The following is a 19,719-nucleotide window of genomic DNA, read 5'->3' on the forward strand; positions in this document are numbered from 1 at the left end:
CATTACTGGTAGCAGAAGTAATGTCAAAAACAAAAAACGGAGATCTACTTGTTGGTCCAGATGATTACTATACTGGGTGATAATGTTTATTTACTTCTACTATACCTATCTATTGAGAATACAATTTAAGACTGTTAAAGTCAATTTTAATTATCCAAAGTCATTCTCTTTGAGAAAACCAGATTCACATGCCAGTCTGTAATTTGGGGAAACCAGATTCACATGCCAGCCTGTAATTTGGGAAAACCAGATTCACATGCCAGCCTGTAATTTGGGAAAACCAGATTCACATGCCAGTCTGTAATTGTTTGCACATAATAGGCCTATCATTATTCTAATTCAAACTGAGGCATACACCAATCGCAGTGCGAATATTGTTATTGCGAATGGCAGACATGCAAAATTTAACACATGGCCACCACAGGAAATATATACTATGGTACAATTTCCTGGTTTTATGGTGTTTGTAGACTGAGTTTTTGCTTTTGTTCACGTGTCCCTAACATGTCGACTGATCAACGTGCAGATATTCATTCCAAGGCAAACGTTTTACCCAAATACTGCCCAAATATCCCAAAATACTGTCCAGAAACAAGCATGTGATACATTTACAACTAAAGAGATTTTTAAATTCATTGCAAAGTTAAGTTCTGGGTTAAAATGAAATATGTTATAAAATTATTGACAGAGTCTGGGATGACATATATTTCCCTAATTTGCATACTTAATTGCAGATATCTATATTCTATAAGAATAATAATTTTTATTTGTGGTCACACTTTTGACCTTTAGCTATAATTAGCTATTGACCTTGAGTGTGTTCCACCCCGTGGCTCTTTGTCTGAAACAGTCAAAGGTTTTTATGTGTTCATGTTCCCACTCCCTGATATTTATATGTTATTTTCTGCAAAAAATCAAAAAAGAATTTTGAAAAGAAAATTTATTTATATGATTATCTGTACTGTGGGTGTTTATCTTAATTTGCTACTTTCTTGGATGGGTCATTCTCTGAGGTTCCTGTATAAACAGGCCCCTTATTTCCTCCTTTCCCAATACTTGATAACTTTATTCTATAAAATTAATAACTTGTTTATGTTTTGTAATATCACCCATTGACATATTTGTCTATGTTTGCTATGTATATAGTTTCTGTGTCTGGACTTTTGTGTGATCAAATTCTTTTCTTTTAGTTATTTGATGTTTATTTCTCCAATATAGACTTTGATGATCCATATATATATATATATATATATATATATATATATATATATATATATATATATATATATATATAGTATGATACATATGCATACATTGTTACCTTTGGTTTAATCTTTGCATATGTACATGTATATAAAAATACTGCCAAATATACCCAAATACTTTCGAAGACCTCCCAAAGTATAATTAAATGCTACTAAAACAATACCATCCAAATACTCAAAAATATATTTAAATATACCTAAATATACTCAGGTGTTTCTATTCTATCTCATAACTTCAGTCTTTATTTTCATGGGCCTGATGATTAATTATTTGTATCGATTCAAGCTGTATTTTCTGCTACTGAGTTTGTTCAGCAGTTTGTTTCGTTCCATTTTATGCAATCTCAGGGAATTTAAATAACTTTAATTTGTCCTAATTATTGCGTGTTAAACGTTAATGTTTTCCATCTAATACCTAAAATAAACTTGTTAACTTGACTGATCAAGGGTGGAATTATCAAATCTTTCTGCTATTCAAATCGTCATGTGAAGTCATTATCTGATAATTGACATTAATGAGTGGGGTCAATGACATCATCCTTGGTATTTTTGAATTCTCTGTTATCACGGATAAGCAATTGTATTGTTAAAGGCACAATACTGCACCTTTTTGGTAACTTTTGATGCTGTAAATGTGATTACATTCAGGTTTAAATGAAAAGTCAAATTAGAATTAAAATAAGGTTGTTTTATCTTTTATTAAAGGAGTGCAATACATTAGAATAGCAATTATTTCTCAAATACAGACTTATCTGTCATGCAACCAGCAACAAAAGCTGTTACAACCTTATACTATTTATTTCACAGTGCATTAATTAGTTAGGTACATGGACATATTAAAAAATATTTAATAACTATCAGTGCTTTATATCTGTTGTCTGTTCAGATCTTGGTCTTTCCCGTTGGCAAGGTTTTTGTCCAGCAGTTTGTTTCAGTCGCTTGCACTTATATGTTCCATCTGATGAATGGACATAGCTGGACTCAGCTAGTGTAGTGATCGGAGCAGCAAGAAATTTCTTGAAATTGTTTTCCTTCTCCATTACACTCTTTGAGTGCCAGGTTTGTTTGTCCAAAAGAAATGAAAGTGACTGACATTGTTGTTACAAAAGCCTGCAGTTGCCAGCACCATACAAAGCTTGAAGCAGGTCTGTGATCTGTGTTTTTGTAACGGTAGATAATCTGTCTACAAGTTCTGGGAGCTTGAACTATTTCCACTCTGTGGCTTGCTTTAAGCGATTGTTCAGGGACTCTGCATTGTTACTGGTCCATAACTTAGAAATGATATTTGCTTTTAATGGATGGTAAACATGTTTTAACATTTTACTTTTGAAATGTGTTTCATAATACTTTTTAAATCTCTGATATTTATCTAAATATGCAGAGAGGTTGTCGTCTCGCTTTGAAAACTTGAGGCTGTCTTTACCAAAAACTAAGCCGTCTTTGTCTTCACTGAAGATTATATTTACAATCTTCTCTCTCTCTCTTTATCATCAGAACCAGTTTTTTGAAGAAAATGCCTAATGTTATCTTTCAGATGTTTTGTACAAAGCAGATAATTTGTTTGTTAAAGAGTTTCTTATTGCTTTCTCATCATCAGTTCCAAATGTCAAATTTTGTGAGTCTAGTTTTTCTCTAACGTGTGAAAAGAAATGGTGATAAATAAGCTGTTCACCATCCCAGTGAGGACAAAGAGCTCCTTGAAAAACTGGATACTGGTCAGATGTTTTGCTAATCACCCTTCTGTTTTTATAACACATTGTTGTTACAAACACTTTACCAAGATTAAACGTTCTGTCAATGCCGATCACACTGCCTTCCTCCCCTAAACAGTTTTCCTTCGAGTCTAATATTTGATCATCAGTATACAAAATTATAATTGCTTGTATTTTTTCCCGACACCGTAACTCCATGGAGGAAAGGGTCATCAAGTAGCTCTCTGATTATTGTCAATATCTCGTCTGCAGTATTGTTTCTATGCACCCTCTAAGGTATTTTCTTTTTGTTTTCTCTGTAGATTTTATCCTGGAGTTGGCAACATGATTTAGGGGCCATGAAACTGTCATCATCAGCAATCTTGCTGACCACTTCTTTCCCCTTCTTCCTTCACACCTTTTCGTGTGCCATTTGGAGGATATGTGGATATATTCCTGTGTATGATCCACAACTTTCTGAATTTTAATTCAGATGATTTGAATTTGAATTCTTTACACCTAAATACTCAATCACTGTGAGGGTTTTTAAATGTCTAAGCCATTCGGGTGCTTCAGTTACAGTAGTAACTCTCTTCCTGTAGTTCTTGTCGTTTTTCAGCTTAGTGTAGTAGTGATGAAGAGTTAATATATCTGTGGGATGAGGATCAATTGAAGCATATGTTACCTTTTATTTCTCACAATCTTTTTCCGGCAAAAGTGACCATTTTTCTTGAAAATGTTTTTTAACTTGGTGTCCTTAGTTACGATGAATACCTGGTTTAAAGTGGTGCCTCAGTTTGAGTCCCACGGCCCACAGTCATTGGGAAAGTCATTGTGTTTTCCCCTTTCACTCTGTTGATGCCTCACTATAACGTGAACATTGCTTTTGTGTCCCAAAGGTACTCATTCTGCTGGCAAATCTTCACTTAAAAGCGTTGTAAATAGTTCGTCATGATCCATGAACCTGTTTCCTGGATTTTCCTAACCTTGTTGGTGATCGATACTCAGGGGTACAATGGCATGGGACTGGTCTTTTTCTTTCGTAAAAGAGAGTCAGAGATATCTGCTTCATTATCACTGTCTGCATAAGTTAAATCTTGAAGATTAACAAAGTAGTTCTATGACGACAATTCACTTTCCAGTGATATTAATGATACATTAGAGCAATGCCTTTTGGGGGGTAAACTTTTGTTTTTTGACGCAGCCGCCTAGAGAGAAAAGAAAACCACATTAAAATAGTTGATAAATACTGGAATTAATGCAGATTTTGAATTTGTTGAGGCATTGGTAACACGCAAATTAGGTCAAGAATAACTTGTAAAGCTGGCACAGAGAATTTAAACTGACAATAATGCATTGTTTTTTTTTTAAATACATATTTGTACCTAACATTGTAATGAATTATGCTAAATATTCAATAAAGCAGTTTGTCAAAACTATGGAATATCATCATTTGTAAAGTTTTTTTATGTCAGTTAAAGCATCTGCAGAAAGTTCCTTGTGAGTAAATATTTTATTTAAACATATGGTACGTACTAAAAAAACTAAATGCATAAAGGCAGCGCAGAGATGTTATATACCTTACAATACTGGAAAATATTTAAAGTTGATACAAAATTAAGACTTAGAAATATTTGATTTGTCTATATGTTGATTGTTATAGTTTTTTAAATTTATTTAAATATTTTCAAATGGGAAAATTACTTTTCTCTAATTTTTTCGTATTGACCATGAAATGTGCTCATTGTAACATTTTAAATATATCTAATTAAATGATGAGGGAATGAATAGGACATGCAAAGATGTTATTTACATCAATAAAAACTGTTTACTGTTGATACAATATTTAAGGTAAAGGGTTGTGAAGTGCTACTGTAATCAGATTGACACATGTTATCGTGTGTTACAATCACAAGTAGCCGAGTTCATACGTGCTACCTCAGTTAGCACTGCGGCATTACAAAGACAGTTCAAATGGTTTTCAACAAGAAATATGTAAAATTTAAGCTGTCCCATGCTGTTTGCTTTGGCAATATCGTCTTGCGAGAATGACTAACCAATATACTCGTTGAAAAGCCATGATGTTAACTCTAAAACCCTCGGGACAGGGCAGCTCACATTTGTGGACTGATTTGCATATAAATCATATATGTATAGTATTTAGATACAAAGAAAAGAAAATTAAACTAAATCTTATATCTTTTTATCTCTTTATCTTTTTTCATTTTACATTATTTTTATATGCATGTTAAAAGATATAAGCAATTAAAATATAAAGCATAAAGCAACACTTTGTTATATATATATATATATATATATATATATATATATATATATATATATACACTGATTTGTATATACATTGTATATGTAGTTAATTTAGATACAAAGAAAAAAGAAAACAATTAAAGAGATTTTAATTTCTTTTTTTCTCATTTTATTTCTATATAAATATTAAGAGTTTTGATATTCTGCATCAATTTATTCATTTGTCATCTCTTTATACTTACTCATCTTAAACTGTAGATTAATTTATTAATAGCTAAATAATTTGCACTGAGAAATCAAAAGTACTTTCATGCATGTAAAACCGATAGGTATTAAACTGAAAACTGTAGGACTTAAAAAGCAGTGTCCATGTACCTAATCCTGGGCAGACAAATGTGTAGCAAATTCTTAACAAGCTAAAGAAAATAGTCCAGTACAATTCTATCCAATAACCTTTTTTGACATTTATTTGCGTGTCTTTGTATGTGTTTACTTTTATGACTCATATTGCTCTAATTGATCATATCTTTCTTTCAGATTTAGAGTCAATTTATTGCAATATTAAATGAGATAAAATATGTAACAAATAATGATAAGCAGATTCCAATTTTTGTTTGACAAAAAACAATTTTTAAATATTAATGCAAATTTAATACAATGGTGAATGGAAATAGACTTTGACAAAAACTGCACATGGGCAATATAAGATTATGGTAATATAATAATTTTAAAACAGTATTCTCACAGAAAGTGCTAAACAATATACACATGTGAATGAATAATACCCCGATCTGATGCAGAGACCGTAAATTACATCATGTTATACACTTCAGCTGATGTGATTAATATGCAACGTCGTGTGATCAGGTTGTATCATAATTATAGCACACATTTATGTTGTTTTAGAGAAATCTAAATATTAGACAAATTATTTAAATTCATGCACAGGCAACATTTTTTCTTAGATAAAATGGTCACTGAATCGGTTGAAAATCAGTGATACTATATGATGATTACACACATGATTAGGGGTCTATAACAAAAATGCTTTTAGAAAAGAAAGGAGTCTTTGCATGTGCTACCCAAAGTAATTTAATTATTTACAAATTTTAAAGTAAATGCCAATACTTACATTCTGCAGACAATGTATGGCCATCAGGTAGTCAAACTCTTTTTACCATCCAATGTACGACACGAAACGCACACATATTCCAGATCAATATTTCCCCACATTTTCAATTCATCGTCTGAGATTTCTTGACATTTGTTATGATACCAGTTCTTACACAATGCACATTTAACACAGTCACTTTAACAGTTTGATTTGCATTCACCACATGGAAACCTAACTCCCCATTTTTTTTACTGAAATTAGCCAAGATTCACTTAAAAATCACACTACAAAATAAAGAAAAAATTGTGCAGTATAATAATAATGAGGACTTTGTACAGCGCCTAATCTTTAGAAGCTCTAAGCGCTTTCAACATCAGACAACACCTATAAGATAAAAAACATATATAATGATATGATTACAAAAACAAACACCATGAAATTAGAAAACATAAAAAACATGCTGAAAATATTTAAGGTAGGAAACATTATTAGGTTTTTAAGTTTGTTCTTGCAGTTGAAATAAGTGAGCTTTGAGAGCACTCTTGAATGGGATCACTGTGTCTTTGTGTCAAAGTTCAGTGGTCAATTCATTCCACATTCCACGTATTAAAGTAAAGTTTCAAAATGAGATACAAGTTGATGAAACATTAAGATTATATACCTTGCATTTAATTGCTTGTAATTAACAGTTATGTTTTGTTCAGACTGTCATTCAGTTTATTAATGATAAAAAATACAAAATTTGAAATTCACCCTATTTCCAAAGAAAACATGTTGGCAATTGTCAGTACTCACTATGCAGTCAAAAACAATTCAATGCTGATTTTAGCAGGTTGCTGGTGAACAAATATTAATTGAGTAAAAGAGAGCTTGCCACTTGATCACCTTTTTCAGCATTTTCTTTCTTTGGTTTCTTTTTTGTAATCGTCAACAAGATGCACTTGTGTTTCCTGTTTCTGTTCGGCAATTCCTTCCATTTCATTTTATGCGGTTGCCAACAATTTACCTGTTATTTTTCACATTTTATAATATTTACAATTAACTCCTGGCTTCGAATGCCCAAGGGCCGAGTTATCTTTCTGCTATTCAACTAGTACCAAGAGGTCATTATTCAATAATTGCTGGTAAAAGAAAACATTAAGAATGTAACTTATTTCACAATGAGTTCTAATTTGCATGTATGTAACAGTGCAGTTTTGTTTATTTTTTGCATTTTGTTCATTAGATCACATACCGTGTTTTATTTGGGGTTTTTAATCAGGAAACAGTTGGAACTGATCCTCATCACGTGAAATTTCTTTTGGCTGAATAGAAATTGAGTTGGCTCTGATTTCGTATATAAATATAAGAGCGAAAAGAGACAGTATTAAAGTAAATTATAAGAATCAGTTGGAAAAGATCTGAGAGAAAGTTATAATAGATGTGTTAGAAATATCAACATTTGTGCTGAATTGGATTTCTCCTTAGCATTCTTCAATATTCATATGCATGCATCCAAGGATTAAAGCCAAAGGTAATGATTTATGCATATATATCATTCATTATGTGTGTGTGTGTGTGTGTGTGGTCAGAGTCTATATGTTATTTTAGGATAACTAAACATCAAATAACTAAAAGAAAAAAATGTGATCACATAAAAGTCCAGACACAGAAACTTTATAGCAGACAAAACATTATAGGATATACATAGCAAACATAGATGATAAGATCATTGGCCACGATCACTGAAAATAGGGATCATCTTATGTAATTATCCACAGATAAATACGTCAATGGGTGATAGTACAAAACATATAAGAAGTTATTAATTTGATAGAATAAAGCTATCAAGTATTGGGAGAGGAGGAAATAAGAGGCTTTATATACAGGAACCTCAGAGAATGACCCATCCAAGAAAGTAGCAAATTAAGAGAAACACCCACAATACAAATAATCATATAAATAAATTTTCTGTTAAAAATTCTTTTGATTTTTTTTTACAGAAAATAACACATAAATATCAGAGGGTGAGAACACGAACGCATAAAAGTTTTTGAATGTTTCGGACAAAGAACCATGTGGGGGACACACTCAAGGTCAATAGCTAATTAAAGCTAAAGGTCAAAGGTGTGACCACAAATAAAAATTAAAATTCTTATAAAATATAGATATCTGCAATTAAGTATGCAAATTAGGGACAGATATGTCATCCCAGACTCTGTCGATAATTTCCGAGCAAAATGCATGTCCAGACAGAAACTATATCCAGTAGCAGACAAAACATTATAGCATATACATAGCCAATATAGTAAGAAGATCGTTGGCCATGATCACTGGAAATAGGGATCATCTTCTGTAATTATCCACAGACAAATTGTGATTTGCATTTGTTTGTGATTTGGATTTTTAACATAGCTTTAACAATTTTTCAGTCATAATGCTATGATGTCTGCCGTGTGGCAGTTGTGATGTTTAGCACTGGGGCATCATGCCGCAGACATGCAGCATGATGTCCCACCCAGTCACGTTATCCTGACATCAAGCCGACCAGTCCTAATACTAACCTCTTAATGCTGAGCGCTAAGCAAGGCAGCTGTTAGTACCATTTTTGTAAGATTTGGTATGACTCAGATGGTGATCAAACCCACGACCTCCCACATCCGAGGTGGACACTCTAATCACTTGGCCACTGGAACGGTGTACACAGACAAATATGTCAATGGATGAAAGTACAAAACATATAACAAGTTAATAATTTTATAGAATAAAGCTATCAAGTATTGAGAGAAATAAGGGGCCTCTATATACAGGAACCTCAGAGAAAGACTTGTCCAAGAAAGTGGCAATTTAGAGAAACCCCCACAACAAAAACAATCATATAAAAATATTTTCTTTTCAAAATTCTTTTTGACTTTTTACAGAAAGAAAACAACACATAAATATCAGAGGGTGGGAATACGAACACAAAAGCTTTTGAATGTTTCGAACAAAGAGCCATGAGGGGGACACACTCAAGGCCAATAGCTAATTATAGTCAAAGGTCGAAGGTGTGATTAAATAAAAATTAACATTCTTCTAGAATACAGATATCTGCAATTAAGTACGCAAATTAGGGACATATGTGCCCTCCTAGACTCTGTCAATAATTTATGACCAAATGGTAATTGGAGATGTTTTTTAAATTTCGTACAAAGAATTTCTAATTGCTTTAGTAATTTAACATATTTCTTTTTAACCCAGAATTTAACTTTGTAATGAATTAAAAAAATTCTTTAGCTGTAAATGTATCACATGCTTGTTTATGGAGAATATTTTGGTAGTATTTGGGTATATTTGGGCAGTATGTGGGTTGTATTTCGGTGTATTTGGCTAGTATTTGGGTGTATTTGGGTAAATCATGCCACCCATCCTTCCAAAAGTTCATACACAGTGGCTGTGCAAATAGACGCTTCCAATTCGGTATGCGTTTTTAGCTAATATTGGTGACGAAAGCCTTACATGCACAGAAAAGCCAGACAGCGGCATATATATATATATATATATATATATATATATATATATATATATATATACACACAATGCTGTCAGGCATTTTTGTGCAATTAAGGGTTCCATCACCAACACTGAAGCTTAATGCTGCTGAATTCAACAGATTGACGAAAATAAAATACTGCAATGCTTAACATTTCAAATGATGCAATTGTCACCAGAATATTCTGTTCAAAATAATATTAATTCTGAGCAAACAGGATACCACCTCTGCGTTTTCTTGACTAGCAATATGTCGGCCTCCTCTGCGCATAGCTTTTAAAAAATGTAATGTTTATCCATCAGGCTATGGAAATGAAATACTTTACTTTGGACAGTTTCTGTCAGCATTTCAGTCAAATAATTAGGTCAGGATTATAGCTGGTTTTACAGAATTCAATCTGACATTGCCAGTAAATGTGAAGAGATATTAGGCAAACTATACAGATCTTGTAAAAAAAATTTAGTAAAATGCAACATTTTATAATTTAGAAAAAGTTATTATGTTGAATAGGATTTAATAAGTTTACATCGTCGTTGCTGAGAAAAAAATACCAAAAGAATTTAGAAACAGACTATACACTGGGGAATTTCTTGAGAATCCCTTTATAGCGGCAAGTTGACATATTGTATAGCCGACAATTTTGTAAGTGTGGGACAACTGCTTGTAAATTGGGAAACTTGAATTAAAATGCAGTATCGTTTTAAGGTATATATTTCCATCATTTATATAATGTATTTATTTGTATGATTCTAAACGATACATAGTAAATAGGATTTTCTGGGTTACAAGTTCAAAAAGATCATGGAGTTGGTCTTCATGCTGACCTTAAGAAATCACATTTTCATATGCATTTAGGGTGGAACACATTCTTTCTTGATACATACTGGATTTTCGACCAAAAACAACACGTAATCCAATGTTTACAGAATGTCGTATCGTTGCGCAGAAGTATCCGACGCGCAGAATTGGCCGACATGCTGGTGTGTATGTATATATATATATATATATATATATATATATATATATATATATATATAAACACAATAAATTGAGTAACACCTGTTGGACGATTTGACTTTTAGTCAAACGAAGACAGTTCTCTCTTCTGTAACTGGAATCGGACATTTAGGAATAAAACACGTCACACTTTCTTTTAATCTCAGTTCTGTATTCCATCAGCGAGCTGCAACGATACCATCATCACATACGAAAAGACAAATTATGATCAAGATCTTACTCCAAAATCGAAAGGAAATTTCGTGGCTAAACTTAATACACGGTCACTGGACATTACTCCGGTAATGAAATTTTGCGATCACGAGCATGACGCGGTACCTACCTATAATGTATTCATCTTTCACAATGATTAACTTCGGTAAACTAAATGGTAGGTTATCCTTTGTGGATCATGTGGTTTTATATCTATTCTGTATTTCTGTTTCTGTTATTTGCTGATCCTGCTTGAATAAATATTATTAAATATGATAATTATATTAAAGGCACGAATATTATCTTTGGATCTTAAACTTTAAGTTAAATATGCGAATTTTATCATAAGAAGGTGAAGCTTATATTGGAATCTTGTCTTAAAGATGTAAATGTTACCATAAAGATGTGAATCTAATCGTAATGATGAAAATATAGTAAATTATTGTCCAAAAACCCATCTTCCCCGAAAATAGAGTTTTAGTTTACACTTTGACGGAGAAAATAACAGAAAATAATCACATCTTTAATAAATAAAATAAATCCATTAAGAGACAGTACATACGTTAATTGCGCGAACGTATACATGTAAGCGAAAGAATTGCGAAATGTTATATAAACCATATCTTTGTTAGAAAAACAGAGCTGTTAAAACATCTTATTGTCTAAATGCCTGCAACACTTATCCAAGTTTTAGCTCTTCTTCTGTGTAAATGGTATGAATATCTATCTAGCGGTTCTCCCCGTGTAGATACACCTGCATATAGTAAGCATTCACTGGAGAGGAATTACGGTGAGGGCAACACCCTCGAAAATATACAATCATGCCGGTAATAAAAATGACCGGCATTCCTCAACCATTTTTCTACTCTTTCAACTGCAACCCATTTATGTCTCTTTGACTATTGTAAATTTCTTCTGACAGAGAAAACGATCCTGCAAAATGCAACAGTTGCAAACGAGAGAAGAAAATATGAGAGGTGGTATAATCCGGATAAATAGATTACATAAAACAAATACGGTATCGTTCACCGGAATAGATAATTTAGGTAGATTGGGAATATATATTTCCTGTTTCGGTTTCTGGTCAACACAAACATCACAAGTTCCGGTTGCTTTTGAAAACCGATCACTTCTATTTAGGGGGAGCTCACAAGTTAGTAGATATTTTTGAGAGAGTGACGTACGTAAAGTGAAGTTGCTTGCATTTGAAACATGCACAGTGGACAGAATGTTGGCATACCTCTATGCTACTTTGATGTAATGTGGTTGACATTTCTTTGGATATTGTACTTATCGAAATTGTACATGATATAAGCACACTGCTAACTAAAATGACTGTTCCCTTGTGCTAAAATAATCACCCTGAATTAGTCTAAAGTACACCATCTTTAGCAGCTATTAAAATAAGGAAAATTAATTTTGCCAGACTAGACAATACCAGCTTCTGAAAGTTCAATGGATTACCAAATATATGAAATGTAAAAAATGTTATCGGATTTTTAAAAAAAAAATTGTACAATTTACCTCTGAAGTTCAGGAAGTGAAAATAACCAAGTGGAGCTAGCAGTTTTTGTTAAAAATGCATATCTAAAATAAGGCCAAGCTGTATACTCTATAACCCATATTACGCCAATCAATCATACACCAAATTAAAGGGAATTAAGGGTTCTCTGAGCAATACCTAAGATGTACAAGGGTTTCTAAAAGCCAGTATACCAGTGAGGACACCCGGAGAAATGGTTTTTCTTTAAAATTCTAAATATGCAAAATACGAACTGTAACAGCAGGAAGGGCGAACAGATCACTTGGTTGAAATATAATTTGCTTAAAACAAAACATCATACAAAAAAAAAGCATGTACTTTGTTTACATCTATGAGGTCGCGCCCTTCCTGCTGCTGTTAATTTATCCAAATATTGTATCGAGACCTACATGATATCTTGTTCTGGGATCATGTAAATTTATTGTTACAAATCCATGCGGAGTAGCTTGCGCTCGTGGAAAAAAGTTACTAAATTTATTTATGTCCATGTCACCGCCACACCAAGTTTGATGAATATTTCGCAACGTATGAGTATCGACTCCATTAAACACAACTAAAATCTTACAATTGTCTCTAATTACTTTTGGTATTTGTGTGTATCGCTGAGTAACATAAATCACATCAGTGTTTTTATGTCTACCACGGGAAAAAATCCTAGCAGGATTTGATTGTTTGTCCAGCATCACATCATCATATACAACCAAATTATTAATAAATCCGTCTATGGAATCTACTGATGGTGCTTCATCAATATCGGTTATAAACTCGATAACATCGTTATCTTTGTCCAATAATCTTGCGTTTTCATTAAAATCTTTAAGCACATCATAACATCGTTGATCATCTACAGACGGGGCTACCAAATACAACTTATCCCATTTTAGCCATCTCGTTATAAGATTAAGTAACAACTGTGTCTTTCCACTTCCAGATGGTCCTATTATTATCATCCTAATCGAGTTCGGTAACGCAGGATGGTGTTTGACATGTTCTCGTTTTCGAGTCGCTGAGAAATCAATTATATCCATATTATATAAACATTTGAATCTATATTGTTTACGCTGTAGAACTATAACCCCAACTAATGATCTATCCACGGTTACAACAAAAAATGCGAGAATAGCATATGGTGGAAAATGTGCAGTATGCAACAGAAAAAAGTTTTCTTTTTTACCTAGAAAAGATGGTGGTGATGTTGCTAAATTAATGTCAAAGTTCCCAGGAACTCCGTGGGCTAAATAATCTGGAGAAAAACATCTACCAGGATATAATTACTGTGGCCCTGGAACCCGACTTGATATCAGGCTTGATAATCAGGATCAACCAAAACCAGGCGAGGAAATCAGGATCAACCAAAACCAGGCGAGGAATCAATAAACGCTGTTGATAAAGCGTGTCATGTTCATGGTGTAGCTTATAAAAGCAAAAACCTACAAGACAGACATATTGCAGATGTGAAAATGATTCATTCATTAAATTCCGTAAAAAATAAAAATATAAGAGAATCATTAGCTAATTGGTTAGTAAGATCCGCTATGAAAGGTAACTTAGCGCTAGGGGCTGGTAATGTATAAATGGAATCGATTTATTATTCCCCAGTTGGATACTGGAGGGGTAAAGCAGCAATTAGTAAACGTGCTGATGCAGCAAAAGTCAAGTATTTTACTGCTAAAGCGTGGTTATCCAAACAAGCAATATGGCAGATTTATTTACCGCCACTTAAGCAAAGTCGATTTGCACATTTTGATGTTAGTGTTCCTAATGAAGTTCATGAGGCTGATATATTATTTTTACCACATGATACCGTTAAAATTGGTCGACGTCAAATAACATACAAATACGCGCTGACTGTTGTTGATGTTGCAAGTAGATATAAAGATGCAGAACCGCTATCAACTAAAACAGCATCTGAAGTAGCCGATGCGTTTGAACGAATTTATCAGCGAGGATCTCTACGATGGCCACAATTATTACAGGTTGATCCTTTCAAAGAATTTCTTGGTCCAGTATCATCGTTGATGAAACAACCTAATGTCAAAATACGACGAGAACATACTGCAATTCATCGTGATCAGGCAATTGTTGAACGATTTAATCGAACACTCGCTGAGCGGTTATTTGGATATCAATACGCGAAGGAATTTATTCAAGATAAAAGATCTCGCGAATGGATGGCAAGATCGCCAAATGTGATAACTGCATTAAATAATGAGATTACTCGAACAACCAACATGAAACCAATTAACGCGATCACAAAAAATATACCTACACAACAACGTGATTTTTCAACACAACCAGTATTAGGTAATACCACTGTGAACTTGAAGGTGGTAAAAAAAGAGCGACTGATCCTATTTGGACTATTACGACGCACAAGATATCTAGCGTAACAAGATCCACTGGTAGACCCGCAATCTACAGACTGGATTCAAGTGCTCCTCAATGTGGATTTGTACGTGAACAATTACAAATAATTCCCGATGACACACAATTACCACCCAAATCACTTAACTAGCACTGGTGCCAGCACCCTGACGTCGATTACACTCAAGACAGGTCAACATGATATTTTCTCGTGTATAACCAAGATTGTTATTTTTTCTATCTACGGTAAATTGTCTTGGATCATTTTTCAGATACCGCCATAACATTATGCAATTACAACTTGTGCAATGATTATTCTGTTGTTGTTTCAGCGTGTTAATATATTCAATATCAAGATCAAAATCGCGTTTTTTTGTCACTTTGTTTATAAACAGCCATTTTGTTTTCTTATTATATCAAAGTCGAGGTCATCATTGATCACTGACGAGTCCATAACGATTCTCCGCAGTTCAGATATTTTTCTAACTCGAGACAATGCAAGATAAACTAAGTTCGACCATTCGATACGATCATCAACGATCCAAACAACTGTATCAGTAACAGTTAATCCTTAAGATGAATGAATCGTCATCGCGTATCCAAGCGTCCACGGGGATTTATCAGCGCGTAGAGCATCTTCAACGAAATCAATATCAACTGCGACAATATCATTCAACACAAGATTCTATTTCCCCTGTCCTGGTATATCAACGTCAATATTTTGCCGTCGCGTATCTGATGGTCGATAACATAACGGAACTGGCAACGTTGGAAATTTCTCTCGTTGTAACTGAAACAACTCCCGTTGAAGTGTATCACGAACTATCTTTCTACTTGCAACTATCAAATCGTTTGGTCTCCACGTTTGTAAAAAGTCGGTCATGGGTGTTTCTGAAATTATATCGCGCATTACTTCACAATGAATTTTATTCGGTTGTAGTCTGATTAATGTTTTTAATTTCTTTAATTCTGCATCAAGTGCTCTATGATCATCAGTTATTTCTTCATAGTAATCAACGATATTTTTCAGCCAATCATGTGGAGATGGTCCAGCTATAGGTGGTGGTTGATCATGATCGCCGCACATTATCACAGCAGTATTTCTTGTTAATAACCAATCAACAAATGGTTTTAATGTTTCTGATGATACTGCACATATTTCATCCCAAACGATAATCCTCGGAGTATATTTTTCTCCCATTCGATCAGGAGTCCACGCATCACCTTTGTACATAAAAAGCTGTGATAAGTACATGATTGTACTCCTCGTTGTTTCATTTCTCGCGCGAGTCTGTGTGTAGGTGTTAGCACGATCATATCTGAATTCTGAAATAGTTCGATCGCTCGAGTGGTTTTACCAGAACCATCAGGTCCGTTTAGATAAACTGTCTTGTGTCTAGTTATTGGATCGTATACCGATGGTGCAGAAGATATCTGATTATTTCTGCCTGATTTTATCAGGTAAATATCTTTAACCGCAATATCAGCGGATTCGGAATAATTAAGTATATTTTCTTTTTCTATTCTCCACGAACCCCACGATGCACAAGTGTCTATATTTAATTTTTCTAACAGTCCTGAATATTTTTATTGATATAAAACGAAGCTGTAGCGACTCTGACAGCAAACTCAGAAACCTTATTTATCATCGATAATACATTTATTGAAACGTACGCTAACATTGATGATCTTAAATGAGTATATTGAGGTGACTCACCGTCCATATAGCTCACAATTGTACCTAGTTTATTTCTATTTGGCAAGAAAGCTATTTCTCGACTTATAAACGTGTTTTTATTCGTTGTATCAGCGATTATAAAATCTAACTCAGCATCGTCCATGATCAATCTTGTACAATGTCGTTTATGATCATATGATCCTCCTTGGGTGAACTTGCCAATTATTTTTCTGCCAAGATCTTTTGCGATTTTATTCTCGTAATCTGTTTTATCGGGGTTTTCATCATCGGAATATTCCTTTTGCTGTGGTAACCAAACTTCGGTTTGTTTTCGATATGATGTAATTGCTTCACTTACATTCAGCGATATTAATATCGCACAATCAAGCATATACCGTAATAGTACTATTAGTGCCCACATTTTTTTCTGAAAAATGCCTACCGAACCAAACATAACAAATCGTATGAAGATCTTTAGCAAACTCGAATGATTCGACACAAGCAAATCTAGTCAGGTCAAAATCCGGTAATGGTCCATTTATCGATACTCGCGTCATTTCGTGTGTCGGATGACCGAATCTCTTGAAGTATACAGAACAATCTCCGTATCCGAGAAAACTTCCCGGATAACATGCAGCCATATCAACCGAAATAACATCTTTATGATCGTATTTAGTATTCCATAGTCCGCCGTGTCCGTATTCGACACAACTCGATATTATATCATTGAGAAAATCAAATCTAGTTGGTTTTCACGAATTTTTCTTTCTAGCAAAATCAGCCGCAACTGACGGAACAGTAAAACAGTTGCTCAATAGTTCGTCAGTATCATCAGTATATTGCAGCCTCAAGATTTTTCATTTTCTCATGGAGAAGATCTGTTCGATAAATAACACCATTCTGACTTACAACTTGATCAAATTTACTTTTTTCTTCCATATCTGAATCGTCGTTTTCAGAACTTTGAAACAACCGTACTGACACAGGATCGTTTTTACTTTTTTCGTTAATAAAATCATACATGCCTCCCCCAGAATTATCTGGGGGGTAAAATTTAACAGTTCGATCTCATGGAAATATTGTTACTGCGTTAGTCCACGCGTGTGCGTTATGATCAATAATTTTAATCGAAGCTGCCTTTGATTTACATTTTGATTCATACAAAATCTCCCCTGTTATCGTCGCTACGGTTATTGGGAATTTTAATTTTTTTTCCTAACTCGGCGACATCTTTGATAGACGCTCCGGTATCTTTAACCATTTCTTCCCACTCGTTTATTATTTTACATCTTTTATCCGTTAGACCGTTTCCACGAGTCGAAACGGTAAAATGTTCTGTTTCTCGTTCAGCTACACAGTTTATTTTTGAAAATTTCATCGGCTTCAGATTATCAACGCTGGGTTTTTCATTTATCGGATAGATTCCATAAATAACTGCTGTTACAGGATACGCTCGTTCATAATACGGTTTGTCAATACCAGTCAATAGACCCGGTTTGGAATCTTTACTTAGTACGACAGTTTTTTTATTAGCATGAACAGGATTATATTTGTCACGGATAATCCAGCCATCTGTTTCTGTTCGCACGACAAATTTTATTCTGAAAAGATATTTGCGATTCTCGAGGTATTTAACGATAATGCTGCTCGTTTGTCGTTCATCGTAGCGTCGATGATATCTTTGTTGCGATTAATCTTGAACGTTGACCAGACATGATATGCACCATCTGCGTGAAATTATTTCTTGGCGTCGTGAATTTTATTAATCAAACTTTTATTTTTCGGATCAACCAGATCTCGCATCGGTAGGTCAGGAGATATTCTGTCGAGATTAAATTTATCTGCTTTCCAAGGCTTTATTCGGGATAATCTATCGAATTCGTTCATATTATATTTCAAACAAATATTTAAATTAAAATATTATATATACAATGTCTCGATGCAAATGGTTGATGATCGGTTCATTGACTCCTTGTAATAAATCGCGTGAAAAGGAATTTTGCGGACAACACTTGCAGAGCGTTCGTAAAGGTTCTTTAGGACCAATATCATGTCTGCGATGTAGTGTTGAAGTACGAAAAAAAAACACAGTTATGTGCAAATTGTGGTGAAAAAAATATCGCGAGCTTAAAAGATATTATGATAAAAAAATAATAACAGTAACAACGCTATAAAATCTGTGGAGGATTATCTAAGTTTTCAGACAAATTATGATTTAAATAAATGATATAATTATATAAATGAACCACGAGTTTGTGAAGCATCTTACAATAATAAACTGCGAATCAAATCCTGATGGTGAGATTAGAAATTGCAGGTTGAAGAGACCAGTTGGTGTTGTTAACAATCACGGTTATCTTAAATTTGGTGTTTGGGGTAAGAAAAATTATTTCTGTCACCGATTCACATACAAGTGTTTCTTCGGGGTGATCAGAAACGGTTTTGTGGTCGATCATATTGACGGAAATAAACTTAATAATAATTTATCCAATCTTCAGGCTATTACACAAAGTGAGAATTCTACACGAGGAGGAACTGGTAAGTACATAAAGATTCCTAGAGCGATCAAATCCTTCAATACGGAGACTAGCGAAGAGAATTTTTTCAATCAATCAATTCAGCTGCGAAATACTTTGATATTTATCCGTATTCAGTACAAAAAGTCGCGGAAAATATATACAAATCCGCTTTCTCAAAAAAATATTTAAAAAAAAATATTTTCTATTATTGTTAATGAGATAAACTATCATCATTAATAAGTAATTACCTCGAATTATATTTATCAACTATTTATTTAATTATTTAATTTTCTTTGGTCAGAAATTCCCACTCACATACTACTAATTTTTTCGACTTGAGCAAAGGGAGATAATTCTGTAAACATATATTTCTCCGTAGATTGTGATTTTTATGGTCGTAATTAGTTAATTAACCATCTACGTCGTAATTAATATCAATAATATAACATAATTATACTCGTAGAAGGATTTTTATGGTTTCTAACTTACAAAATAGAAAAATAACATGGTTACATCGTACAATATAGCAAGTTATTTTTAGATCTGTTCAGAACACG

At 33.6% G+C, this 19,719-nt stretch overlaps 1 protein-coding gene across 10 annotated transcripts in view; it reads right to left on the bottom strand.

Annotated features, from left to right (window-relative positions):
• The window catches only part of LOC149801871 (uncharacterized), a 94,914-nt gene extending 83,660 nt beyond the window's left edge, over positions 1-11,254 (bottom strand). For 3 of the 10 annotated variants that reach the window (XR_016420729.1, XR_016420728.1, XM_089956252.1), the window contains exon 1: positions 10,909-11,249. Coding sequence is in view for 7 of the 10 variants with exons in the window: in XM_089956252.1 (XP_089812378.1) it covers positions 10,909-10,974 (66 nt within the window). In the remaining 3 variants the exon portion in view is untranslated. Of the gene's footprint in view, positions 1-8,881; positions 9,007-10,908 lie in introns of all 10 variants that reach the window. The other 7 variants (XM_089956245.1, XM_089956247.1, XM_089956250.1 and 4 more) reach the window with 5 other exon arrangements.
• Positions 11,255-19,719: the final 8,465 nt, after the last annotated feature.

Source organism: Sinohyriopsis cumingii, chromosome 4 (genome assembly GCF_028554795.1).
Source record: "Sinohyriopsis cumingii isolate HCF-2022 chromosome 4, ASM2855479v2, whole genome shotgun sequence".
Taxonomy (NCBI): domain Eukaryota; kingdom Metazoa; phylum Mollusca; class Bivalvia; order Unionida; family Unionidae; genus Sinohyriopsis; species Sinohyriopsis cumingii.